Genomic DNA, 27,754 nt, shown 5'->3' with positions numbered 1-27,754 from the left:
CAACTTGTTTTATGAAGAAAGCATAACCTTTCAACATATCAGAAATAAAACTACAAATATCCATCATGAATTTACATCTAAAAACCCTCAACAAAATATTAGCAAATGAATCTGACATTAAAAAGGCTGTTATTATAACCCAGTAATATTTATCCCATGAGTGCAAAGCTGGTACAGCATTTACAGCCCTTATGCTAACTTTGTTCACAGACAACACAACTGTGTGTGTAGAAAATCCAAAAAATTGGGCGCCTGGGTGGCTCAGTTAGTTAAGCAACTGCCTTCGGCTCAGGTCATGATCCCGGAGTCCTGGGATCGAGTCCCACATCGGGCTCCCTGCTCAGTGGGGAGTCTGCTTCTCCCTCTGACCCTCCCCCGTCTTGTGCTAATAAATATAAAATAAAATCTTAAAAAAAAAAAGAAAATCCAAAGAATTACAAACTACTAAGTGAATTCAGCAAGGTAATAAGATACAAAATCAATATATAAATATCAATTGTATTTCTATATGCTATCAAAAGTTGGAGGATTACACTACTGGATTCCAAGATTTATTATATCCAATGTCATCAAAACCAAATGGTACTGGCAAAAGAATAAACCAGTAAGTGGAAAACTTAGTACAAGAGTAGACGCAACTATATATATAGTCACCTGATTTTCCAAAACATGACACATTTTAAAGGTCTTTCAATAAATGATCGTAGACACTAGATAGCTGCAGGGAAAAATATGATCCTTGACCTTCATCCTCACACCATACACAAAAACTAAGCCAGGATGGATTACAGACTTAAATGTGAAAGCTAAAACAAGTTCCCTCTTTCAAAAATTTCACTTAACTGGTGAAAAATAGATTTTTCTTTATGCTTTCTTTAAAAAGCTTTATTCAACCTAACTGTGCATCCACAGAAAAATAGATAAAGAAGATATGGTAATATGGAAATGGAAATTTACTCAGCCATAAAAAAGAATGAAATCTTGCCATTTGCAAACAACATGGATGGACCTAAAGGATGTAATGGTAAGCGAAGTAAGTCAACCAGAGAAAGATAAATACCGTATGAAGCAACTCAAGGTGCTTCCATATCTTAGCTATTGTAAATAATGCAGCAATAAACACAGGAGTACACGTTTTCAAATTAGAGTTTTCATTTTCTTTGGGTAAATATCCACTAGGGGTATTACTGGATAGGATAATTCTATTTCAATTTTTTTAGGAACTCCACACTGTTTCCCACAGTAGCTGCACTAGCCTACATTCCCATCAACAGTGCCAAGAGTTTCCTTTTTCTCTACATCCTCACCAACACATTTCTTGGACCACTTCCTTACACCATACACAAAAATAAACTCAAAATAGATTAAAGACCTAAACATGAGACCTGAAACCAGAAAACTCCTAGAAGAAAACATAGGCAGTTATCTCTTGACATCAGCCATAGAAACGTTTTTCTACATATGTCTCCTTTGGTGAGGGAAACAGAAGCAAAACAACTACTGACTACCCCAAAATAAAAAACTTTTGCAGAGCAAAGGAAATCATCAACAAAATAAAAAGACAACCTACTGAACAGAAGATATGTGCCAACAATATGCCCCAGTAGGGGTTAATACCCAAAATATATAAAGACTTAAACAACTCCACACCAAAAAAATAAATAATCCAATTAAAAATGGGCAGAAGACATGAACATTTTTCCAAAGACCTACAGATGCCCAAAAGACACATGAAAAGATGTTCAACCTCACTTACCATCAGGGATATGCAATCAAAAACCGTAATATCACCTCACACCTGTCAGAATGGCTAAAAACAAAAACACAAGAAATAAAATCCACCCATTTTAAGTGACAATTCAAGGATTTTTAATAAATTTAGTTTTGCAATCCAGTTTCTTTTTTTTTTTTTTTAAGATTTTTTATTTATTTGACAGAGAGAGAGACACAGCAAGAGAGGGAACACAAGCAGGGGGAGTGGGAGAGGGAGAAGCAGGCTTCCTGCTGAGCAGGGAGCCCAATGTGAGGCTCAAACCCAGGACCCTGGGATCATGACCTGAGCCAAAGGCAGACACTTAACGACTGAGCCACCCAGGCGCCCCTCTTTCATCCTTTTTAAAAGGTTAAGCAAAACAAGCCCTTTTTTTCTCCTCCCTATAATGTCAGTTTTTATGTAAGTTCATAAAGAAATGCCATTCTATATCAAGTAAGTGAGGATTCATTTAATTAAAGTTCTCTCATTATCCTCACATTTCAAGACATTAACTTCCAAAATGTAGAAAAAAAATCTGTATATCTGTATCTTCTTTTCATTTAACCACATGACCTGAATTTGTTTTCAGTAGCTGAGAACTTCCTAAAGCTAGATCTTGGCTGCTACTGCAATAATTGCTTTCACATTTTCCTGAGGAATTAAACTTGCTCTTAGAAAGATTCTAAGAAAGTATCTCTCCTTATCTTCCAAAAAAACTTTATGCATAAAGCATGAAAATTTGTCTTGGCGGGAGGATTATGCATACAACCCTTAAGTTTCAGTTCTAAGAAGTCTAACCAAATGAGGTGAAAGATTATTTAAGCAAGAATACAAGCAAAACAAACAATTTGTACAACTTGAAGAAAAGGATTACTTTTTTGTTGATAGCACATAATCAATGCAACAAATAAATATGACATATACCAGTCACTCTTAAACACATTTTAAAAGCTTTAAGTGCAGGACACCTGGAAGGCTCAGTCAGTTAAGTGCCTTCGGCTCAGGTCATGACTGGGATCAAGGCCTGCATGGGGCTCCTTGCTCAGTAGGGAGGTTGCTTCTCCCTCAGCCTGCAGCAACCCCTGCTTGTGCATGCACGCGCTCCCTCTCTCTGACAAACTAAATCTTTTTTAAAACAGATAAATAAAACCTCTAAGTGCTACGGATAAGCTCATTCAGTCAATTATCTGAACATCTACAATGTGCCAGTATATTTTCTTGGGCACAGAGATTACCAAAATAAATAAAGCACAGTCCCCTACACTCAAGGAATTTACAGACCAGTACAGGAGACAGACAAGTTGACAATACAATGTTATTTAACTTAATAAACACTACTGTAAAGATGTGTACAGATACTATAGATGCCCCTTAGAAGAACCCATTACATAATGGCTTCCATGAAACTGGTACTTATTTGATTAACCAAAAAAAAAAAAAAAATCCATTGGAAAAAGGTACTGTAGAATGCAAAAGAAAACAAAGAGTTCTCAGAAAATGAAATCTGATAAATAAAACCTTTAAAAAATAAAAACCAAAAATAAATTTTAAAAAATTCTTTAAAAAACAAAGATTTATTTACTTGAGAAAGAGAGAAAGAGAAAGCCCAAGCGAGCACAGAGGGAGAGGAAGAAGCAGACCCCCACTGTGCGGGGAGCCCAATACAAGGCTTGATCCCAAGACCCTGGGATCAGATCTGAGTCAAAGGCAGATGCTTAAACTGACTGAGCCACAGAGGCACCCCTCCATCAGAAGTGATTTTATTTAAATATTCTAAAATTCTATGTTCCATACATCCTTTCTGAGGGAACTACTGAAATATGTACTTGAGAAAAAAAAGAGAGCACAAAGCAACTCAGACAGCTTAAAATATAGGAAACAGGAGGACCTACATAAGGGAAAGGTAAATGTAGTCAGCAGGATGACAGCAAAATGAAATCCCAAGGCAGCTTTGTATGGTCTTAGAGAACAACCAGTTCAGATTAGCAAAGGAAGATAAAGAGCAACTGAAGACAGTGTTCAGACGAGACAAAAAATTACTTTAATTAGATGAAAGTATGTGTGTGAATAAACTGAGAAATTTCAAGTTTAACTGAAGAATTTGAAAAGAATTAACACTAGGCCTAAAGAAACATAAGGAAAAGGAAAAAATGGCAATAATTACTAAAAAAACAAAATAATACAAGAAAATGTTATGGTAATACCACTTGGCTCAACGGTATAGAAAATCTATATCGTAACATTAAAAATGGGCATTTTTGTGACAACTATACTGATAAAATGAGAAAAGAATAACAACTGAAAGATTTGGGTAACATGTAAAAATGGTAATTAGCTGGCACTGTATATGAGTTAGAGGCAAATATCAAAAGAAATGATTATAAGTGGAAAAACAAATATCCTCTAGGAAGAAATATAGGGGGTGAAGAGGAGTGAAGTAAGAGAGAGTGTATTTTTCACCATGTGGTTTTATTTAAGCTTTTTAAATTATGTATATATATTCAGCATATAATAAAGAATTTGTCTGGTCTTCCTCCAGTGTTCCTGGCACGGAGTTTCTAAAACCCTTGGAAAGTCCTGAGTGATAGAAATGTCTTTTGCTATTCATGAGCCCCTTGGATCACATCTAAGATTATGTTAATGAGGTAACAACAGTGGGCTCCTAGATAGCTTCATGATGGGGGCTAGGCACTAGAAAGACCAACTCTGTGATTAGAGGATTCAAAGGACTACAAAGCAGCCTCACCTCCAAGGGAGGGAGGGGAGGCTGGAGCTTAAGTTCAATCACCTAACCAATGATTTAATCAATCTCACCTACTTAATGAAACCTCAACTAAAACTGGACACCAGAACTCGATGGAGCTTCCTACCTGGTGAACATATCAATATGCCAGGAGAGTGACATACCCTATGTCTCCTAGGGAAAGGGCATGAAGGCTTTACATGTGAGACCCTCCTGACGTCACATTGAGTCTCTTCATCTGGATGATTCATGATTCTAACCTGTATCCTTTATTATAAAACTGCTCTCGTAAGTATAGTCCTTTCTGAGTTCTCTTGAGTTATTCCAGTGAATTAGTAAACCTGAGGGTGTTCACGGGAACCTATGAATTCAGAGCCACTTGGTAAAAAGTCCAAGTAGCTTGGAGACCCCACCTGAGGTTGGCATGCATCTGAAGTAGGAGCAGTCTTCTCGGGGACCATGCCTCCAAACTTATGGAGTTAGTGTCCAAACTGCTGAGTTAGTGTCAGAACTAAACTGCAGACTTTATCAGTTGGTGTTGAAACAAAATAGTACTACTTTCACTTAAAATTTTCTTTTATTTTAAGACAATCAATAGACCCTTAAGAATTAAACAGAGAAATAAAAGTCTGGGGTGCCTGGGTGGCTCAGTCGGTTAGGGACTTTTAGTTTCAGCTTGGGTCATGATCTCAGGGCCGTCAGATCCAGCCCCATATTGGGCTGCACGCTGGGCATGGAACCTGCTTGGGATTCTCTCTCTCCCTCTGCCCATCCCCGTGCATAGGCGCTCCCTCTCTCTCTCTCTAAAAAAATAAAAATAAAAAAATAAAAAGTCTGACAAATAAGGGCAAAACTGGAGAAAAAGGCATTGCAACATTCTACAAGAGTAATAAATTAGATAAAGAGACAAGATAATACATCAAAGTAGGTAAGAACCAACAATGACTAATTTTTTCTAAAATAGGGGGGTGGCTTAGGACAGAGGTGGAGTAGGGAAGGACTGTAGGTGGAACCCAAAGGTCAGGCAATTACCATTACAAAGCTATACTAATTAAAACAATATTTTACCTAAGGGTAGACAAACTAATCAAAGGGGGAAAATGGTATCCAAGAACAGACCCTCGCGTGTATAACTACCTGAGCACTCCCAATGGCAAGTATATAAAAACGAACTTAAAAACTTTACTAAAAGATATATAAAATATACTAAAAGGTATATAAAAACTTTACTAATTAGAAAAATGCAAATTAAAACCACAATGCTCCTTTCATCACTGCTATTCAATACTGGAAGTTCTAGCTACAGCAATTAGGCAAGAAATAATATACATTCAAACAAAAAGAAATAAAGCTACCTCTATTCATAGCTGACATGATCTTTTATGTAGAAAATTCTAAAGAATACACACACAGGAAAAAAATCAGTTAATAAACAAATGCAGCAAAACTACAAAATACAAAAGTCAAGAAGTATAAGCAATATTTCTATAGTGAGCAATATACAATATAAAACAATTTTTTCTCAAAAAGAAAATTAAGAAAACCATTCTATTTGCAATAGCATCAAAAAGAATAAAATACATAGGAATAGATTTAACCAAGGACGCAAAGACTTACACTGAAAACTATACATTACTGGTGAAAGAAATTAAAGACCTGAATGGAAAGATATCCCATGTCCATGGATTGGAACATATAATATTGTTAAGGTAACAACACTACCCAAAGCAACATACAGATGCAATGTAATCCTTCTCAGTTAGGGTTAGAGAAAACCTGACCGCCACCCCTCCCAGGCCCACCCTCCGCAATCTGCAATGTAATCCTTATCAAAAATAAAACAATGATCCTTTTTGCAGAAAAAGTGATACTAAAATTCAAATGGCATCTTAAGGGATCTCAAATGGCCAAACAATCTTGAAAAACAAGAACAAAGTTGGGAGACTCCCACTTCTCGAACCCAAAACCTACTACAAAAGTTAAAGTAATCAAACCACTGGTACCAGATTAAGAACAGACATATACACATAGACCAGAACAGAACAGAGAGCCCAGGAATGAACCCTGACATATATGGTCAACTGATTTTTGACAAGAGTGCCAAGACCATTTATATGAAAAAGTCTTTTTAACAAACGGTGCTGGGAAAATTGAGTATACATATGCAGAACAATAAAATTGGCCCTTATAACACTCATAAACATAGTCAAAATGGGAGCACCTAGCTGGCTCAGTTAGAGGAGCATGCAACTCTTGATCTCAGGGTCCTGAGTTCAAGCCCGAGGCTGGGTGTAGAGATTACTTAAGTAAATAGGAACTTTAAAAAAATATGCAAAATGGATCAAAGGCCTAAATTTAAGAGCTAATTCTCAGTAACTCTTAGAAGAAAACACATGGGAAAATCTTTATAACCTTGGATTTGGTACTGGTTCTTTAAACAGGACACAAAAATAAATAAATAAACAAACAAACAAAGAGGACACCAAGAGAACAGGAAAAAAAACAGAAAAATTATACTTCATCAAAATTAAAAACTTGCTTTTGTACAACAAAGGACACTATCAGAGTCAACTCACACAAAAAAGCAAAATATTTGCAAATCATTTACTTAATGGATTAACATCTATTATAAATAACTGTCACAATAGAATAATAGTTAGAATAGAATTTTAGAGATGTTTACAAAAAACTGTAAAATGTACTTAATGTCATTCAACTGTACACTTAAAAATGGTTAAAATGGTAAACTTCATGTTATGTATATTTTACCGCAACTTTAAAAAACCCACAATAGGGATGCTTGGGTGGCTCAGTCAGTTAAGCATTTGCCTTCGGCTCAGGTCATGATCTTAGAGCTCTGGGACTGAGTCCAACATCCAGCTCCTTGCTCATCGAGGAGCGTGCTTCTCCCTCGGCCTGCCTCTCCCCCTGCTTGTACTCTTGGCTCTCTCTGACAAATAAATAAATAAAATCTTTAAGGGGGGGGGCCCTGGATGGCTCAGATGGTTAAGTGTCTACCTTCGGCTCAAGTCATGATCCCGGGATAAAGTCCCACATCCGGCTCCCTGCTCAGTAGGGAGTCTGCTTCTCCCTCCTCTGCCCTTCACCCTGCTTGTGCTCTCACTCACTCGCTCTCTCAAATAAATAAATAAAATCTTAAAAAAAAAGTTTAAAATAAAAACTTAAAAAATTTAAAAACCCACAATACTTTGCCACTACACAATTACGAGAATAGCTAAAATGAAAAAGAAAAAATACACTAAACCTGGTAGGGATGTTGAGCAACCTCAATTCTTACTCACTGATTGTGGAAGAATAAATTGATTAAGACCATGTGAGGACTTATACTAATGCTAACCATATGGGGCACCTAGGTGGCTCAGTTGGTTAAGTCTGCCTTAGGCTCAGGTCATGATCCTAGGGTCCTGGGATCAAGCCACACGTAGAGCTCCCCACTCAGTGGGGAGTCGGCTTATCCCTCTGCCCCTCCCCCCACTCATGCTCACTCTCTCTCAAATAAGTAAAATCTTAAAAAAACAAAAAACACATATGTATACCCTATGATTAAGCAATTCCACTTCCAAAGAAAGCACTCATATGTGAACCAAAACTAGAATATTCATAACTGCACTATTTATAATGGTCACTGAATTATAATGGAAACTATCCAAATGCCCATTACCATTAAAATAACTAAATTGAGGTATTATCTAAAAAGTGAACACTGTAGATCAATGAGAATAAAGCAATCTACAACAATATGTAACAACATAGATGAATCTTACAATGTAAAGCTAAAAATGGCAGACACAGAAGAATAAATACTGTATTATTCCTTTTACATTAAAGGAGGCAAAATATGTGTAACATTAGAAGATAATGTTCATCCTCTTGGGGAGGAAGGAAGGACAACTGAAAGAAGTCTTTAGAGGGGCTCCTGGTGTGCTGATGTATTTTTTTTGTGATATTAATGCTGGTTATATGATTATGTTCAAATTGTGTAAATTCATCTAGCTGTACTGTATGTATGATATGTATCACATTTCAATTTAGTAAGTCACACAAAAATAGAGAGAAAATGAATGTTGAAACAGAGAAAAGGTAAAGAAAAAAAGTGTTAAAAAGTTAAATTTGGGGGCGCCTGGGTGGCTCAGATGGTTAAGCGTCTGCCTTCGGCTCAGGTCATGATCCCGGGGTCCTGGGATCGAGTCCCACATCGGGCTCCCTGCTCCTTGGGAGCCTGCTTCTCCCTCTGCTTCTCTCTCTCTCTCTCCCTGTCTCTCATGAATAAATAAATAAAATCTTTAAAAAAAAAAAAAGTTAAATTTGGTGGCACTATGCAGGAGAGACTAAAGAGAGAAATATAACAGATTCGCACTGCATGGTATCTGCCCTCAGCAGCTCATTCCTGCTGGGTGTTCAAAAGACAGTGCAATAGAAACTCAGTATCTGGCATCGTTGGTTCTCTTGGCTTCATGCATAGATTTAGCTTAAATGTAAGTAATTTCTAGTCATGGGGTGCCTGGTGGCTCAGTCGGTTAAGCGTCTGCCTTTGGCTCAGGTCATGATCCCAGCATCCTGGGATCGAGCCCTACTCGCTTCTCCCTCTCCTCCCTGCTTGCACTCTCTCACTGTCTCTCCTCTCTCTCTCAAATAAATAATAAAATCTTAAAAAAAAAAAAATGAAGGACTTTATTTGCCAACTAATGTCAGAATACTGGTAATAAGGACATAAACAGGCTGATCAATCTGTTACGTGGATCACACATGACCTTCAAGAGAACAAGTACAGTAATGTGACCAGGAAAGGCAGACTGCAGGGGATATTAAGAAAGAAATAAGTGAGAAAACTCAAGCAATGGGTGAGGATTACTCATTCAACAACACTAGAAGGGGGCGCCTGGGTGGCTCAGTAGTTAAGCTTCTGTCTTCGGCTTGGGTCGTGACCCCAGGGTCCTGGGATCAAGCCCCGCATCAGGCTCCCTGTTCAGTGGGAAGCCTGCTTCTCCCTCTCCCACTCCCCCCGCTTATGTCCCCTCTCTCGCTGTGTCTCTAGCAAATAAATAAAAAAAAATCTTTGAAAAAAAAAAGAACACTGGCCGTAAATAAGAGAAGGGAAGGCGGAGTAAATGATAATGGAAAAAGACAACTAAGTCGTCTTAAAAAAAAAAAGAAAAGCAAAGAAAAAAAGAAATGGTAGAAGTAGAAAGAAACTGAAGATCCTGGAAAGAGAATAATGTAAAAGCACCATCTCTCACTAATAAGAAACTCTAATTTCCAAAGGATAAATAAAATACTCTCCCCTAAAACTATGCTGAAATATATCATAATCTTAGACAGAAACACACCGAATTAAATGACAAGTTAAAGATTTACTGCTAATTACTCAAGGTAATGAAAAATCAAATCTGAGTGTTCACAAATGGTATTTCTAATATTCCAGAAGTTTCATTTCACTGACACTATTCAGGTTTTGGTTAAAGTACACAAATTCAAATATTTACTATCTATTTATGGAAAAATCACTCTAGGATTGAGGAATCAGTACCAGGTAAAACAAGATCCTTACTCTCACAAAGCTTATAAGCTAGTAAGAAGGGCAGAGTATATACTAGCCAACCCAATAAGATGATAGTTGATGAATGCTATAAAAAAACCCTAAAAGACCAAAACAGAGAAATTCACTAAAAATAAGATAATCGATCTAAAAAAATAAGTATGAGACTAGACCTGAATGATGAGGGGGTACCAACAGTATAAAAATATGCAGAAACACTTAAGGCATTAAAAGCAGAGGGAATGGACACCTGGGTGGCTCAGTGGGTTAAGGTCTGCCTTCAGCTCAGATCATGATCCCAGGGTCCCAGGATAGAGCCCCAGAGCAGGCTCCCTGCTCAGCGGGGAGCCTGCTTCTCCCTCTCCTGCTCCCCCTGCTTGTGCTCTCTCTGTCAAACAAATAAATAAAATCTTTAAATTAAAAAAAAAAAGCAAAGGCAATTTGAAGAGAAAGGGGGTGAACTGAGGTGGCTGAAATGTAGCACACTCAGAAAAGTATGGTACAAGATTAAGTCCAAAGAGATAAAAGGCAAGGAGCCTTTAAAGTATAATAGTAAGCCACTGGGGGCGCCTGGGTGGCTGAGCCATTAAGCGTCTGCCTTCAGCTCAGGTCATGATCCTTGGGTCCTGGGATCAAGCCCCGCCAATGGGCTCCCTCCTCAGGGGGAAGCCTGCTTCTCCCTCTCTCACTCCCCCTGCTTGTGTTCCCTCTCTGACTGTGTCTCTGTCAAATAAATAAAATCTTTAAAAAAAAAAAAAAAAAAACAGTAAGCCACTGAAGGGTTTTAAGAGAAGAATGACATAATCTAATTCACATTTTTCAAAGAACACTCATTCGGCTAAGTAGAGCATGGATTGCGGGGAGGGGGGGGGAAGAGAAGCAACTGGGAAACCAGTTAGATGGTATGCAGTGGGGATGATGTTTTGGACCACCATGTTAGCAAAAGAGATAGTACAGAAGTCATTATGCTCATATACTAAGGGTGGAGATGTAAGTGGTTTTAAACTTGTTATCGAATTTGGCAATTAATCAAATTTTAAAACCTGTGTACCCTTTGATTCAGGCAGTTCCATTCCTATGAAATCTTTGTATTTGGAAAAGTGTCCAAGAACACGTGCATGAGAAATTTTACTGCTACATTTGTTATAGTCAAACGAACAATCTCAAGGTCCATCAAGAGGCCTGATTAAATTCATTTTATGGATACCAAACGGCCCTTTGAAAATGCTTAACATATGATGTTCACTGTTGCGATTAAAAAAGGATTCTAGGGATGCCTGGGTGGTTCAGTTGGTTAAGTGCCTGTCTTCAGCTCAGGTCATGATCCCAGGGTCCTGGGATGGAGTCCTGGTCAGGCTCCTTGCTCAACGGGGAGCCTCCTCCTCCCTCTGCCTGCCACTCCCCCTACTCGTGCTCTCTTGCTCTCTTTCTCTCTCTGGCATAGATAGATAGATAGATAGATAGATAGATAGATAGATAGATAGATAGATAGATAGATAAAATCTTTTTAAGGGGCGCCTGGGTGGCTCAGTTATTAAGCGTCTGCCTTCAACTCAGGTCATGATCCTGGTCCTGGGATCAAGCCCCGAATCGGGCAGGGAGCCTGCTTCTCCCTCTCCCACTCCCCCTGCTTGTGTTCCCTCTCTCGCTGTGTCTCTCTCTGTCAAATAAATAAATAAAAATCTTAAAAAAATAATAAAATAAATAAAAAGGGATTCTGGACTACAGAACACTATTTCACAAAACCATTTCATAGAGCACCTGGGTGGCTCAGTTGGTTAGGTGACTGCCTTTGGCTCAGGTCATGATCCTGGAGTCCTGCATCGGGCTCCCTGCTCAGCAGGGAGTCGGCTTCTCCCTCTGACCCTCCCCCCTCTCATGCTCTATCTCATTCTCTCTCTCAAATAAATAAAAAATCTTTATTAAAAAAAACCATTTCATATATTTCTAATTTTGATATTTGTGACTTAATCTTTTCTTTCCTATTAAGTAAGAATGGTTCTTCTCTATAATAATGTCATTCTCACTTGCATTCTGATGTGGGGGAAAAAAGGTAATGAATGACTTCGGCTCAGGTCATGATCCCAGGATCCTACCTTTTCCCATTTCTTGGGGAAAAATATACGTGCCAGTGATTCCAGGTACACCCATGTCAGTGTTCAATTAGCCAATCAAATGTAAAAACAAATAAAAACTATGCCATACTTGGAAAAGTTGAAGGATCTGTGAGTGTTTAAGGTTGGAATTATGTAGAAAGTAATATCATTAAGGCAAGAGTTATTTTGGCTGGGGCCTAGAAAAGCACCTGGAAACAACAAAAGATGGTCAGTCACGTTTAGTTAATGCCTAAATAAAGGAGAACTGAACTCTAGGCGGGATATAAAGAATTTTTTGTCCAAATGTTTAAAGGACCGTCACGTCAAAGAGAGTATGGGTTGATTCTGCCCTCTACAACTACAATCACCTTAAGAAGAAAAAGTAAAAGTGGGGGCAAACTTACAAAAAAGGGAGCACAATGATAAAAAGATACAAATTTCAACTTACACAAAATAAGCAGTGATCCATTAATGGAATTAGCTGCCTCAAAAATCTGTGAAACCAAAACAGATAAAAACAAAGAAGACTATGTGTTGACAAAGATGTGGAAGAGGACTCCTGTACATTGTTGGTAGAAGTATAAATTAGTATAATCATTTTGAAAAATTCTGGCACTATCTATCTACTAAAACTAAAATACAGCAATTCTATGCCCCAGCAATGTAATCATATTTCAGTGGACTGAGCAGAAAAGAGCCAAGGAATTAAAATATATATGTATGATTTTTAAAAAACTTTTAAATCAACAAATAGGAGATTGGCAAACTTTTTCTGTAGAGAGGAAGATAGTAAATATTTTAAGGCTATGCAGGCCTCACATATAGTCCCTTTTAAATATTCTTATGTACATACAAAACAGGCTGTAGGCCAGATATAGCCAACACCTGCCTAAAAATAATCTGAGCTCCTAAAACAAGCATTTGGAGACAAAGTTTGCATATAGCTAAATACCATTTTCACAACTGAAAATAATGCTATTTCTTGGAGCATGCACTTCAAGTTGTTCCTTTTTTTTTCCTTTTAGTGACAGATTATGCATTTGTAAATCTGAACCATTTTCTTGATCCATTAAGATCAAAAAACTCAACCACATTAACACCAAAAAACTGCTTTCTGTAACAAAGAAATACACCTGACCCTTTCAGCTAACAAACTCCTTCTCACCCTGGCCTCCAAGGTAATTTTAAAAATAAATTCTCTGGGGCGCCTGGATGGCTAAGTCAGCTAAATGTCCAACACGACACCCTTGATTTTCGCTCAGGTCATGATCTCAAGGTCCTGGGATCAAGAGCTCCGTGTAAGGGCCCCCCCCCCCCTTTAGCAGGTAGTCTGCTCGAGGATTGAGGATTCTCTCCTTCTCCCTCTGCCCATCCCCCCAACTTAGGCTCACAAGCACCCATGCACTCTCGCAGTCTCTCTAAAATAAATAAATAAACGTAATATGGGGCACCCGGGTGGCTCGGTCGTTAAACCGTCTGCCTTCAGCTGGGGTCATGATCCCAGTGTCCTGGGATCGAGCCCCGCGTTGGGCTCCCTGCTCCTCAGGGAGCCTGTTTCTCCCCGCTCCTCAGGGAGCCTGCTTCTCCCCTCTCCCACTCCCCCTGCTTGTGTTCCCTCTCTCACTGTGCCTTTCTCTGTCAAATAAATAAATAAAATCTTTTAAAAATAATAATAGTAAACAAATAAAAGTAATAAAAATAAATTCTCCATTATCTAAGGATAGATTAAACTCCTTCTGGATAATGAGCTTAAAAATACTGATAGTGAACTGTTCAAATATTTTTTGTGTTGAGTAATAAAGATGATTAGACTATGGTTGGAAAATCAGTTATAGATGACATTCACTAGTTACAACTATTAAAAAAATACTAGAGTCTGATATTAGTATAGCCAATTCTCTTATGGCTACTGTTCAGATGCAGTATCTTTTCCCATTATTTTTTCTTTCGACCGATTTGTGTCTCTCAATCTATAGTGTTTCTCTAGAAAACAGCATATCGTTGGATGTAGTTTTTTTATCCAGTCTGACAATAACTCATAGATTTCAGAGAAGAGTGCTTTTTGGGGCGCATGGGTGGCTCAGTCGTAAAGCATCTGCCTTTGCCTCAGGTCATGATCCCAGGGTCCTGGGATTGAGCCCCGCCTTGGAGACTCTGCTCGACGGGAAGCCTGCTTCTCCGTCTCCCACTCCCCCTGCTTGTGTTCCCTCTCCTGCTGTCCCTCTCTGTCAAAAAATAAAATTAAAAAAAAAAAAACTACAGTGATAAGCAAAAATTGAAAAGAGCACTCACTCCAAAAACGTCCTTTAGAAAAAGCGAAGCACTAACTTGTCCATAAACAAGTCAAGGGGAACTCATGCGCATGAGGATTCCAAACTCAAAGAATAGCAATAGTTAACGAGATACAAATTAAGTAAGAAGGAAAAGGAAAAGTACTGGGCTGGGATTTAGTTCTGCCGCACTTGTGTTCTAACATTCCAAATAAGGCAAGTTTCTGATTTCTAGTTCCACATGGAAGAAGCTTGGAAGTTGCCACTATGTCCTAAGCAAGTAAAATGCTAAACAGACTGAAAAATCAACTTTTCCTGGATCTGTAAGATAGGTGAAGACACAGTGCAAACTACTGAGATAGACAGGTGGAATACAAGGGGGTCCTGGCTTTAGTGCACCAGAGACTAACAAGTAAAAACCATCTTAGGAACCAGTGCCAGCCAGGGTAGAAAAACCTGATTGTAAATGACAAATTGCTAGAAGCTCAGTGTTAGTAAGTCTGAAAGTTAAAAACTCCAGTGGAAAGAAGATCTCCCTCACTTTTTATGAGTTTTATCCCCAGGAGCTAGACCAGGTTCTCACAGTAGATATCTCCTCATGGAAAACAAAAACAAAAACAAAAACCAGCAGGGCAGGGGGAAGCACTCTGTTCCTAACAATGAGGCCTGACCTCTAGGGAAAGTAGTTAACAAGAGCCTAACCTGCTAGGGTTTTATCAGAGCCTAACTGACCTAAGCGAACAGAAATATCCAAAAGCTGCTACTTTGAAAAGATCAATAAAATCAATAAGGCTCTAGGGGCAGCTGGCTGGCTCAGTAGGTAAAGCATGTGACTTCTGAATCTCAGGGTTGTGGGTTCAAGTCTCACCTTGGGTGCAGAGATTACTTAAAAATAGTATCTTTTAAAAAAAAATCAATAAGCCTCTAGCCAGGCTTATAAAAAAAAAAAAGAGGACACAAATTAATCAAATATATAGGAGTGCCTGGGTAGCTCAGTCAATCAAGCATCCAACTCTTGGTTTGGGCTCAGGTCATGATATCAGGGTCCCGTGATCAAGCCCCGTATCAGGCTCCGCACTCAGCACAATCTGCTTATCCCAATCCCTCCCTCTCTACTCATTCTGCTAGCACATGCAGGCGTGCGTACACACACGTTTTCTCTCAAATAGAATCTTTAAAAAAAAAAGTATATAATGTGATAATGTTATCAGAGGGGTATCACTATAGATCCCATGGACATCAAGAAAATAATAAAGGAGTGACAGCTGGGTGGCTCAGTCGGTTGAGCATCTGCCTTTGGATCAGGTCACACTCCTGGGGTCCTGGGATCAAGCCCCACATTGGGCTCCCTGCTCAGCAGAGAGCCTGCTTCTCCCTCTTCCTCTGCCCCTCCCCCCAGCTCGTGTGCTCTCTCTCTCTCTCTCCTCTCTATCCCAAAAACATAAAATCTTTAAAAAAAGAAAGAAAGAAAGAAAATAATAAAGGAATACTATCAACAATTCTTTGTCCATAAAGTTGACAAACCAGATGAAATGGACAATTCCCTGAAAAAAACAAACTGCCAAAACTAAGCAAGAAGCAGGCAATCACAATAGGGCTATATCTACTAAAAAAATTGAATCAATAACTAATAACCTTCCAAAACAGAAAGCACCAGGCCCAGATGGGTTCACTAGTGAATTCTCCCAAACATTTAAGGAAGCAATTATATCAATTCTCTACAACCTTTCAAAAAAATTTTTAATTTTTTTTTTTATAGATTTTTTTAATTTATTTGAGAGAGAGAATGAGATAGAGAGAGAGCACGAGAGGGAAGAGGGTCAGAGGGAGAAGCAGACTCCCCGCCGAGCAGGGAGCCCGATGCGGGACTCGATCCCGGGACTCCAGGATCATGACCTGAGCCGAAGGCAGTCGCTTAACCAACCGAGCCACCCAGGCGCCCTCAAAAAATTTAAGTAGAGAGAGTACTTCTTAACTCATTCTACAAAGCCAGCATTACCCTAATACCAAAACCAAAGACATTAGAAGAAAATGATAACAAAACAATAGCAAATTGAATCCAACAACATATAAAAAGAATTATACACCTTTACCAAATGGGATTTATCCCAGGTATGCAAGGCTGCTTCAACATTCAAAAATCAATTAATGTAATCCATCATATTAGCAGCCTTAAAAGGAAAAAAATTACATGATCATATAAATAAGTCAGAAAAAACATCTGACAAAATCCACCACCCACTTACAATAAAAACTCAGTTAAACTAAGAAAAGAAGGGAATTTCCTCAACTCGACTGAGAATAACTAAAAAACACTTAAAGCTAACATCATACTTAATGGTAAGAAAGCAGAAGCTTTCCCAGTAAGATCAGAAACAAGGCTCCTCTCACGCTCCTGTTCATCACCATACTGGAAATCCTAGTTAATACAATAAAACAAGAAAAGGAAATAAAAGGAATACAGATTGGTTGGGGAAAAAGAAATAAAACTGTTTTTGTTCACAAATGACATGATCATCTAGGTAGAAAATCCAGAAGGTTGACAAAAAAGGTTCTGGAACTAACAGGCTATTATAGCAACACTGCAGAAAATAAGTTTAATATACAAAAGTCAATCACTTTCCTATATACCATCAATGAACACGTGGATTTGAAGTTAAAAAGAACTGCAAGTTAAAAACACAATACTATGTGTATTATCACCCAAAAAAATGAAATGCCTAAGTATAAATTTCACAAAATATGTATAGGATCGGGCACCTGGCTGGCTTAGTCAGTAGAGCATACTACTCTTGAACTCGAGGTCATGTGTTCCAGCCCCACATTGGGCACAGAGCTCAAAAAAAGAAAAAAAAAAAAAAAAGCCACAAACAAAAAAAAATAGTACAAGATCTACATGAGGCAAATGATAAAACTCAGATAAAAGAAATTAAAGAACTAAACAGATAAAGATGTGATACACACACACACACACACACATTCTGGAATATTATTCAGCCATAAAAAAGAATGAAATATTGCCATTTACAACATAGTGGATGGAACTAAGAGCAAATTAAAAGCTAAGTGAAATAAGTCAGAGAAAGACAAACACCATATGATTTCACTCATAGGTGGAATTTAAGAAACAAAACTGATGAACATAGGGGAAGAGAAGGAAAAATAAAATAAGATAAAAACAGAGGGAGGCAAACCCTAAGAAACTCTTAACTATATGGGCGCCTGGGTGGCTCAGTTGGTTAAGTGACTGCCTTCGGCTCAGGTCATGATCCTGGAGTCCCACGATCGGGTCCCGCATCAGGCTCCCTGCTCGGTGGGGAGTCTGCTTCTCCCTCTAACCTTCCCCCCTCTCATGTACTCTCTCTCTCTCAAATAAATAAAATCTTTAAAAAAAAAAAAGAAAGAAAGAAACTCTTTAACTATAGAAAACAAACTGAGGGCTGCTGGACGAGATGTGGGTGGGGGGTGGGGTGATGGGTATTAAGGAGAGCACTTGATGTAACGAGCACTAGGTGTTATATGCAACTGAGGAATCACTAAATTCTACCCCAAATAATATGTTAACTAACTTGAATTTACATAAAACCAAAAAAATTTTAAAAAAGCTAAATAAATGGAAAGAGATTCCATGTTCATAGACACACTCAATATAGTCAAGTCGGCAGTTCCTCCCAACTTATCTGTAGATTCAATGTAACCACAATCAAAATCCCAGCAAGTTATTTGTGGATACTGATAAGCTGATTCTGAGGTCATACGAAGAAGGAAAAGACCCAGAATAGCCAGCACCCAACACAATATTGAAGGAGGGAGAAGTACAAAGTTGGGGGGCTAACACTTCCCAACCTCAGCTTACTATAAAGTTAAAGTAACCAACACAGTGAGGTATTGGTCGAAGAATAGACAAATAAGTCAATGGAACAGACTAGGGAGGCCAGAAATAGCCCCCCATAAATATAATCACCTGATCTTTGATAAAGGAGCAAAAGACAATACAACAGAGCAAAGATCATCTTCTCAACAAATGGTACTGGAATGGCAGGACACCCACATGCAAAAACCTGAATCTAGACACACACCTTCCACCCTTCACAAAAAATAAATGGATCAAAATGGAATAAACTGAAATGTAAAACACTAAACTGTAAGACTCCTAAAAGAGATCACAGGAGAAAGCCTACATGACCTTAGGTATGGTAATGATTTTTTAAATACACCACCAAAGGCAAGATCCATGAAAGAAATAATCGATAGGCTGAACTTCATAAAAATAAACTGCTCTGTGAAAGACAGTATCAAGAGAATGAAAAGAGAAGCCACAGACTGGGAGAAAACATCTGCAAAAGCCAAATCTGACAGATGGCTGCTCTTCCAAAATATTCACAACAAAAAAAACTCTTAAAACTTAAAAAAATCTAATTTAAAAATGGACCACAAGGGGCACCTGAGTGCGGTTAAGCGGCCAACTCTTCACTTCAGCTCAGGTCATGATCTCAAGGTAGTGCGATCAAGGCCCACACTAGGCTCCCCGCTCCGCACTTAGAGCAGAAAGTGCCTCCTTGAGATTCTCTTTCTCCCTCTCCTTCTGTCCCTCCCCCCACTCTTATGCTAAGTAAATAAATAAAATCTTTAACGGGCGCCTGGGTGGCTCAGTTGGTTAAGCGACTGCCTTCGGCTCAGGTCATGATCCTGGAGTCCCGGGATCGAGTCCCGCATTGGGCTCCCTGCTCAGCAGGGAGTCCGCTTCTCCCTCTGACCCTCTTCGCTCTCGTGCTATCTCTCATTCTCTCCCTCTCAAATAAATAAATAAAATCTTTAAAAAAAAAATCTTTAACAACAACAACAAAAATGGACCAAAGACCTTAACAGACACCTCACCAAAGAAAAAATACAGATGGCAATTAAGTGTATAAAAAGATGCTCCACACTGCATGTCGTCGGGGAATTACAAATAAAGATAATGAGATACTACTATACACCTATTAGAACTGCCAAAATCCAGAAAACTGACATCAAATGGTGACAAGGAGGTAGAGCAACAGGAATTCTCATTCACTACTGCTTGGAATGCAAAATAGCTCAACCACTTTAAAAGACAGTTTGGATGTTTTTTACCAATCTAAACATACTCCTACCATACGATTTAGCAACACACTCCTTGGTATCTACTCAAACCATCTGAAAACTTAAACACGAATGTTTATGGGAGCTTTATTCATAACTGCCAAAACTTGGAAACAACCAAGATGCCTTTTAGTAGATGAATAGATAAATAATGGATGTCCAGTACACCCAGACAATGGAGTATTATTTAGCACTAAAAACAAATATGCTACCAAGCCATGAGAAGACATTAAGGAAACTTGAATACAAATTACTAAGTGAAAGAAGTCAATGAGAAAAGGTTACATACAGTATGATTCCAACTATATGACATTCTGTACCAGGCAAAGCTATAGAGACAATAAAAAGATCAGAAGTTGCCAGAGGTTGGGGAGGGAGGGGAAGGATTAACAGAGCAGAGAATTTTTAGGCAATGAAAATACTGTATAATTCTATAATGGTACATATAGATCATTACACATTTGTCCAAACTCATAGAATATGAAACACTAAAAATGAACCCTAACCTAATCTATGGACTTCAGATGATTATGATGTGTCAACAATGGTTTATAAATTGTAACGAATATATTACTCTTGTGGAGGGTGTTAATAGTGGGGGATGCAATGTATGCGTGGCAGCAGAGGTTATGTGGGAAATCTCTACACCTTCCTCTCAATCTTGTTTTGTTTTGTTTTTTAAGATTTTATTGATTTATTTGACAGAGAGAGACACAGTGAGAGAGGGAACACAAGCAGGGGGAGTGGGAAAGGGAGAAGCAGGCTTCCCGCGGAAGGGCGCCTGGGTGGCTCAGTGGGTTAAGCGACTGCCTTCAGCTCAGGTCATGATCCTGGAGTCCCGGGACCGAGTCCCACATCGGGCTCCCTGCTCTGTGGGGAGTCTGCTTCTCCCTCTGACCCTCTTCCCTCTCGTGCTCTCATTCTCTCTCAAATAAATAAAATCTTTAAAAAATAAATAAATAAATCCAGTATTTCCTTTTATCTCTAAGAACAGAAAGGCTATTACCTACCTTTCAGAAACCTCTTGTTTCAGTTGAGGAACTTCACCAAGGGCTGAATCAATATCCATGAAACCAAGAAAGTCCCGTTTTATACTGAGAGAAGGCTTCTCCAAACACTTGCCTGACGTTTCATGACCCCTCGATAAAGGATCTGAATCAGTTAGCTGTATCTCTGACCCCTCACCTTCTGTAAGACGGACCCGCTGACCAGGAGAACTGGGAACACTATTCCCTTCCTGGTCAGAGCTGTTCTTTTGTTTTCCATCTCTTTGGGGCTTACTATTCAGCCCATCATCCCGGAAGCCCTTAGCAAATGGATTATAATCTATTTTCAGCTGGGTAATCTGAATGTTCTGGTAAGCTGTTACTGCAAAGAATTCAGTCTGTGGAAAGGTAAAAGTGTGGACACCAGGGCCATTTAACTGTATCACCTCAGTAGCCTTTTCTGCAGGCACCAAATGAAGCCTCGGCAGGTACCGATGCATAGAGTGCAAGATGATATGCCCTTCTTGGTCCAGTGTATTGTTGGTAAGTTTGAGTTTATAGAAAGAAACTGGTTGATGCATCCAATAATGACCTGTGGAAGGAGATTCTGGATGAATAAAAACCCTCCCCAAAACATGGGGCTCAGCCTTCCCACTTGGTTCCCACCAGCGACCATTCCACTTATAACGATGGTTATCCACAGGAGATATATCCATGACAAGGATATACTTCATATTTGAATCTAAACCTGTTATCCAGTAACGACAATACGGAAACATGCGTCTTCCCTGCTTGGTCAGAATCATCTCTGTGCTTCGATGATAGAATTCATTCCACATACTATTGTTATCCAGGGTGACAGTGATTCCTCCCACAGTACAATCAGCTGGAAGACAAATCTTCCCTTTAGATTTTCCTGGTGATGACACACTGCTAGCCAAAGCACAGGCATCCCGATTAGTAACCAAAATTCCTTGATCAGTTTTGCCATTTCCTGGCTGTTTGAGGATGACAAAAAAGGTAGGTGCTGCTCCTGCCATTGTTCCACCATCCTGATTAGCCAATATAATCTGCTGTTTCTCCTCCATGATTCCAGTGGGAAACTCCGTCATAAGGTAACTGTAGTCACCACATAGTCACAGTGGCCTTCCCAGCCTGCAACAAAAAACAAAACCCTTTTAATCAAGTGAATGTTTGTTTTGTTATAAATACAAGAATGATGTTATCCCCAAAATATATTCCTCAACTCTTTGAAGACTTTGCTTCTACCTTTTTCTCATCACTGTTAAGGATATTCACTCCAGAATATTTAATATATTTTAAAATTCATTTTAGGATGGAATCTGGGTGGCTCAGTCAGTTAAGCAGCCAACTCTTGATTTCAGCTCAGGTCATGATCTCAGGGTCATGAGATCGAGCTCCAAGTCAGATTGCTTGGGATTCTCTCTCTCCCTCTGCTCTTCCCCCTGCATTCTTTCCCATAAATAAATAAATAAAAATTTCATTTTAATCTAATTACAGTTGACCCCTGAACAACTCAGGGGTTATTAGAACCATAGACCTCCCCCCCCTGCACACACAGGTAAAATCCACATGTAACTTTTGACTCCTCAACAACTTAATTACTAATAGTCTACTGCTAATGGAAGGCTTACCATAATATAAACAGCTGATTAATATATTTTGGATGCTATATGTATGATATACTATACTCCTACAGTAAAGAAAAACTCAGAAAACCCTAAAAAAGGAAACATTTGCAGTACTGTACTGTAACAAAAAATGGATAAAAGTAGGAAAAGCAAACCAAGTGAGCTACCCAGGCACCCCTAGACTATTTATAAAGATAGGAAAGGAACTAGAAGTGTTGGCTGTATCGAGGGAAAACTGGGAGAATGGGAAAACACGTTCTAAATTTTTACCTTGTGAACATACAACCTATTCAAAAAAGGGTTAAAATTGGTTAACTTTTTTTTGAAGATTTTATGTATTTATTTGACAGAGAGGCAGCAAGAGAGGGAACACAAGCAGGGGGAGTGGGAGAGGGAGAAGCAGGCTTCCGCCCAAGGAGGGAGCCCAATGCGGGACTCGATCCCAGGGGGATCATGACCTGAGCCAAAGGCAGACACTTAACAACTGAGCCACCCAGGTGCCCGAAATTGGTTAATTTTTATTAAAGTTATAATGAAAAATCCCACATACACTGTATGATTTCATTTATATGTAATGTCCAAAATAAGTAAATCTGTAGAGACAGGAAGCAGATTAGTGGTTGCCAGGAGGAGAAAGGGATAACTGGGACAACTGCTAACGGGTATGGATGAGGTTTCTTTTGGGGGTGACAGAAATGTTCAGGAACTAAAAACCAGTAAAGTGTACTCTTAAAAATGGTAAATTTTATGTTATGCGATTTATATCTCAATAAAAAGTTATAAAGAAATCTCAGGTTGTTATATTCAACTGCTGTGTTCAATTACCTAAATATTCTACAAGATATAAAGTTATCCCCAATTAGCTTTTACACAAAAAGGAAGATGCTACATCACTATTCCTGTTTAAGTGGGTCAGTAATTTTGATTAATCAAATCCATCTTTTATTGGTTCTCATTTTAATTAAAAAGTCTAATTTTATCTTTCATCAGAGCTACTGACAAGTAGCAAAATCATATGATCTGAACCCTACCTCTTTTTAGAGAACTGACCTCATGACCAAAAAAAGTTCCAAAACTTAAAATATTCACAATTAGCCTGAGGATAATAGATATTTTAAAAGTCAAGACTTCAAAAAAGGTTGGCTACTGTTTCCTATCATGGCTAGGCGTAAAAATAGAAATCTACTTCCTTACACTAAAGCAATAATACCCAGAAAAGATGAAAAAAAAACAATCTCTTCTCCGATTTGGAGCTTGCTTTTAAGAGAGAAAATTTAGGGTGATTCTTTCCAAAAGCTGCTTCAGGCTTAAGGCAATTAGGCTTACTGTTTCCTAAAACTAACAAGTTTAGGCAACACCTATCAGAGATTGATAAAGCAAAATTTAAACAGACTAAGAAATCAAAATTAAGGTGCAACTGGGTGGCTCAGTGGGTTAAGTATCTACCCTCCGCTCAGGTCATGATTTCAGAGTCCTGGGATCAAGCCCCATTCCGGAGCCCTGCTCAGCGGGGAGCCTGCTTCTCCCTCTCCCTCTGCCTGCCGCTCCCCCCTGCTTGTGCTCTCTCCCTCGCTTGCTCTCTTTCTCTCTCAAATAAATAAAATCTTTAAAAAAAATCAAAAGTAAGGCAAATGTAAAAATAAATAGTAAAGCTTAGAGAGTTCACAAAAACTAATACCTCTACAATGGCATATAACTCAAAGAACGCAAAATCCTGTACTTAGTTCATAAAGTTCAAAGTTTTTCTCACAAACCACCAACTATTTTTGCAAGCAATTACGTAAAATATTCTTTTTAAGTACATTTAAATAGGACAGTTTGGTGGCTCAGGTGGTTAAGCATCTGCCTTCTGCTCAGGTCATGATCCCAGGGTCCTGGGATCAAGTCCCTAAAAGGCTCCCTGCTCATCGGGGAGTCTGCTTCTCCCTCTGGCTCCCCCCCCTCTCTCTCATGAATAGATAAATAAAATCTTTAAAAAAAAAAGTACATTTAAATATAACCAAGGTGGCAAAGAACTACCTGAAAAAAATTTTAGATATTCCAAACCAATGAATACATTAAAGAGTTCAAAATTTCTTAACCATTATCTTCTATAATATTAAAATCTTGATTTTCAGATTAGAGGTAAAACTAGAGCAAAGAAGTTTTAACCAATGCTTTAAAAAGCACTCTTAAGAGGAACCTAGGTGGCTCAGTCCCTCAAGCGTCTGACTTGATTTCAGCTCAGGTCAGGATCTCAGGTTTGTCAGACAGAGCCCAAGAGGCTTCCTGCTGGACATGGAGCCTGCCTAAGATTCTCCCTCTCCCTCTGTACCACCCCCTCCTAAATAAGAAGCACTCTTAAAAATCTATGAAATGTCAAAGATTCAACTGACAGAAATCCCATTTAATGTTATACAATGCACAGAGTGAATTTTATGCTAACTTCATACATACATATTTCAAATTTTTCTTTTTGCCTAAACAAAAAAATTAAGTGCAGAAAAGTCAGCCTGTTCTATTTGAACTCTGCACAGATAAGAAATATAAAAACAATGTAGGGACACCTGGGTGGCTCAGTCGGTTAAACATCTGCCTTCGGCTCAGGTCATGATCCCAGGGTCCTGGGATCGAGTCCCACATCGGGCTCCTTGCTTGGCGGAGAGCCTGCTTCTCCCTCTACCTGCTCTGCCTGCTGCTTCCCCTGCTTGTGCTCTCTCTCTCTGACAAAAAAAATTTAAAAAAAATCTTTTAAAAAATAAAAAAGATGTCAACTTTAAAAAAAAATGTAAAAATGTGTATTAAGACAGGAAAAAGAACTCTCAGACTTATGATTTGTGTAAGGTCTTTTTTAAAAAACCCCTCCAAACTATTCCATAAGTTGATGAAAATGCATAAAACCAAAAACCTAACTTATGACCAAAACAATCTCTACTTCTTGAACTATATACTGCTACTAGTATAGAAACAAGAAATTGAGTTCTTACTCCATAATCTGTAAGCAGAGTCTACTATAAGCATGCCTACACTTCTGGGATCTATATAGGATCTTACAATAAGAGGATAGTCAATTCAGTATATTCAGCTACTTCAGACACACAAACAACACTCAAAAGTCAAAGGCTTTGGGGCGCCTGGGTGGCTCAGTTGGTTAAGCGACTGCCTTCGGCTCAGGTCATGATCCTGGAGTCCCAGGATCGAGTCCCACATCGGGCTCTCTGCTCAGCAGGGAGTCTGCTTCTCCCTCTGACCCTCTTCCCTCTCGTGCTCTCTATCTCTCTCAAATAAATAAATAAATAAAGTCAAAGGCTTTAACCAACTGCAAAAATCCGATGTATTTTAGGAAGGGTTAGGTTACTCATGAAGAAATAAATCTATTCCCAGCAAGATACTAAAAATTCCTTGTATTTGGCTCTCTAAAAGCTTTAAAGAAGACCACAGTTTTGGTACTTACAGCTTAAAATTTAAAAAATCTCGGTTCAGCTTTTCAGTATCAAGCATTTATCTATATAACTATAATAATGAGCCAAGGAAGTAAGTTTACTAGTGGATGGTAAATAACTGACATTCCAAAAAAATCCCATCAGAACACACACACACACACACACACACACACACACACACACACACGCTTTGAGAGAGAATGCTGTTTTCAGATAAATAATGTGGCAAGTGCCATAAATTGTTACAATTTCAGAGTCCCTATTCTAAATGTCTTTTCACCAATGACCTCTTTGGGAAATGTTTAACTACTAAAGCCATGACCTCATACAACTTACAAAATACACTATTTAGTTTACTAGGTAGTTACCTAATTCAATGATTCATGTACTGCTCCCTGCCCCCCCAACTTCCCCCTCCAAAAAAGCGCCCCATCAAAATAACTACTTTAAAAACACAAAATACGGGGCGCCTGGGTGGCTCAGTCGTTAAGCTTCTGCCTTCGGCTCAGGTCATGATCCCAGGGTCCTGGGATCGAGCCCCACATCAGGCTCCCTGCTCCGTGGGAAGCCTGCTTCTCCCTCTCCCACTCTCCCTGCTTGTGTTCCCTCTCTCGCTATGTCTTTCTCTGTCAAATAAATAAAATCTTTTAAAAAATAAACAAACACAAAATATTCATACGCTGGTCAACCTATTCTGAATGTTTCCAAAGTTGCAAAAAATAACGGTAACCTTTCATATCACAAATGCATTATGGTATGGTAGGCACCAAGATGTTAGTTTGTTCCTTAATATAATCATTCACTACAAAAAATAAAAACTCACTACAAAAATATGGTTTAAGTTAAATTAAGTTTCTGAAATACAATTTTAAGAGAATGAGTTCATTCGAGTGTCGGTATTTACCAATATACAATGGGCCCAGAAATTCAAAAAATCTTAAGAAAAACAGAATCTGGGGGGCACCTGGGTGGCTCAGACTTAGTTAAGCGTCTGCCTTCGGCTCAGGTCATGATCCCAGTTCTGGTATCGAGCCCCGCGTCAGGGCTCCCTTACCCTCTGCCCCTCCCCCTGCTGTGTGCGCTGTCAATTAAATTAATTAAAAATATTTTTTTAAAAAAAGAAAAACAGAATGTGTATATAATCAGAAAACATGACAGCAAATGGCGGCAAAAACAGTAAAACAGCCAAACACCCAATTCTTAATCATTTGGTTGATTTTCATAATTAAGTGATACATGCTATTAGTAAGCACTTACTTTAGACCAGACAACATCCTGAGCATTTTATAATCACCACAATCCTGTAAAGTAAATCTCAAAATACTACCTGAAATACGTTAGGTTTTAAGGCACAGAACTGCATTTGCGTAAGATATTAAGCCCCATCCTTTCTCGTCCCAGATAGCACTAGTTAATACTAACTCCAGGAACATTTTCTATTCCTAAGAATGGTCCCTTAACTATAACTTGAGATAATCAAGCTCTCAGGTCCCAGTAGTTGCACAGAAGAATTTGAAGAACTAACTTTTATGGCAGAAACAGTAATCAAACAGCCACTCTACCCTAGAATAAGTATGGCAAAGAACCCAGGGCACTGAATTTCCTCAAGTCCTAAGCATGTGTTTTTTGTTAGGTGAACTCAACCCACTCTACGCACACAACCGCTGGAAACATAACCATATGGAAGCAAGAAGCACCAGCACTGATCCCATATCCTTGTAAGCGAAAAGGCCTCCTGCTAGTTCCTATGAGTCGCCGGGAAGAGCAGTCGCCGTCGACTATCAAGGGCCCCAAATCACCGCTTTTTAACTGCAGAGGCTAGCTGGCCGACAACCACGTGAAAAAATGCCGCAAGGAAAGCTCTTCCGGAGAAGAGGACTCCCGACAGATCACGTGCCGTCGGCCGGAACCTGCCGAACGCTCGGCGGGATCCAGTCGCATTCTGTTACCGTGGAGACTACAGACCTAGCCACCCGGCCCTCTCGGGCCAGCCCCCTTCCCAGCAATCGTCACGCCGCCTCCAGGCACTTTCCCTGCAGCCTAGCCGCGGCGTCGTGCCCAAAAAGAAGGAGAGCAGGCAGTATTTGCCAGCGATTACGCCGCAGAAGCCTGAGAACCTTCACATCACCCACCGGGGGCGCGCGGGTGGGC

The 27,754-nt window shown here is 39.1% G+C and overlaps 1 protein-coding gene and 1 non-coding gene across 15 annotated transcripts in view; one reads left to right on the top strand and one right to left on the bottom strand.

Annotated features, from left to right (window-relative positions):
* Window positions 1-27,754, bottom strand: part of MGA (MAX dimerization protein MGA) — a 158,613-nt gene that overhangs the window by 69,367 nt on the left and 61,492 nt on the right. For 13 of the 14 annotated variants that reach the window (XM_027569298.2, XM_027569297.2, XM_027569295.2 and 10 more), the window contains exon 2: window positions 20,554-21,684. In XM_027569298.2, the coding sequence (XP_027425099.2) occupies window positions 20,554-21,641 (1,088 nt within the window). In that variant the 5' untranslated portion in view covers window positions 21,642-21,684. Of the gene's footprint in view, window positions 1-20,553; window positions 21,685-27,260; window positions 27,396-27,754 lie in introns of those variants that run through there. The other variant, XM_035727906.1, reaches the window with a different exon arrangement.
* Window positions 8,870-8,999, top strand: LOC113910785. The gene has a single exon (XR_003516271.1). It is a non-coding gene; the product is annotated as a small nucleolar RNA SNORA8 (small nucleolar RNA).

Source organism: Zalophus californianus, chromosome 6 (assembly GCF_009762305.2).
Source record: "Zalophus californianus isolate mZalCal1 chromosome 6, mZalCal1.pri.v2, whole genome shotgun sequence".
NCBI classification, from domain to species: domain Eukaryota; kingdom Metazoa; phylum Chordata; class Mammalia; order Carnivora; family Otariidae; genus Zalophus; species Zalophus californianus.
Note: the sequence above shows the minus strand (reverse complement) of the source record. Positions and strands in the feature narration are given on the sequence as shown.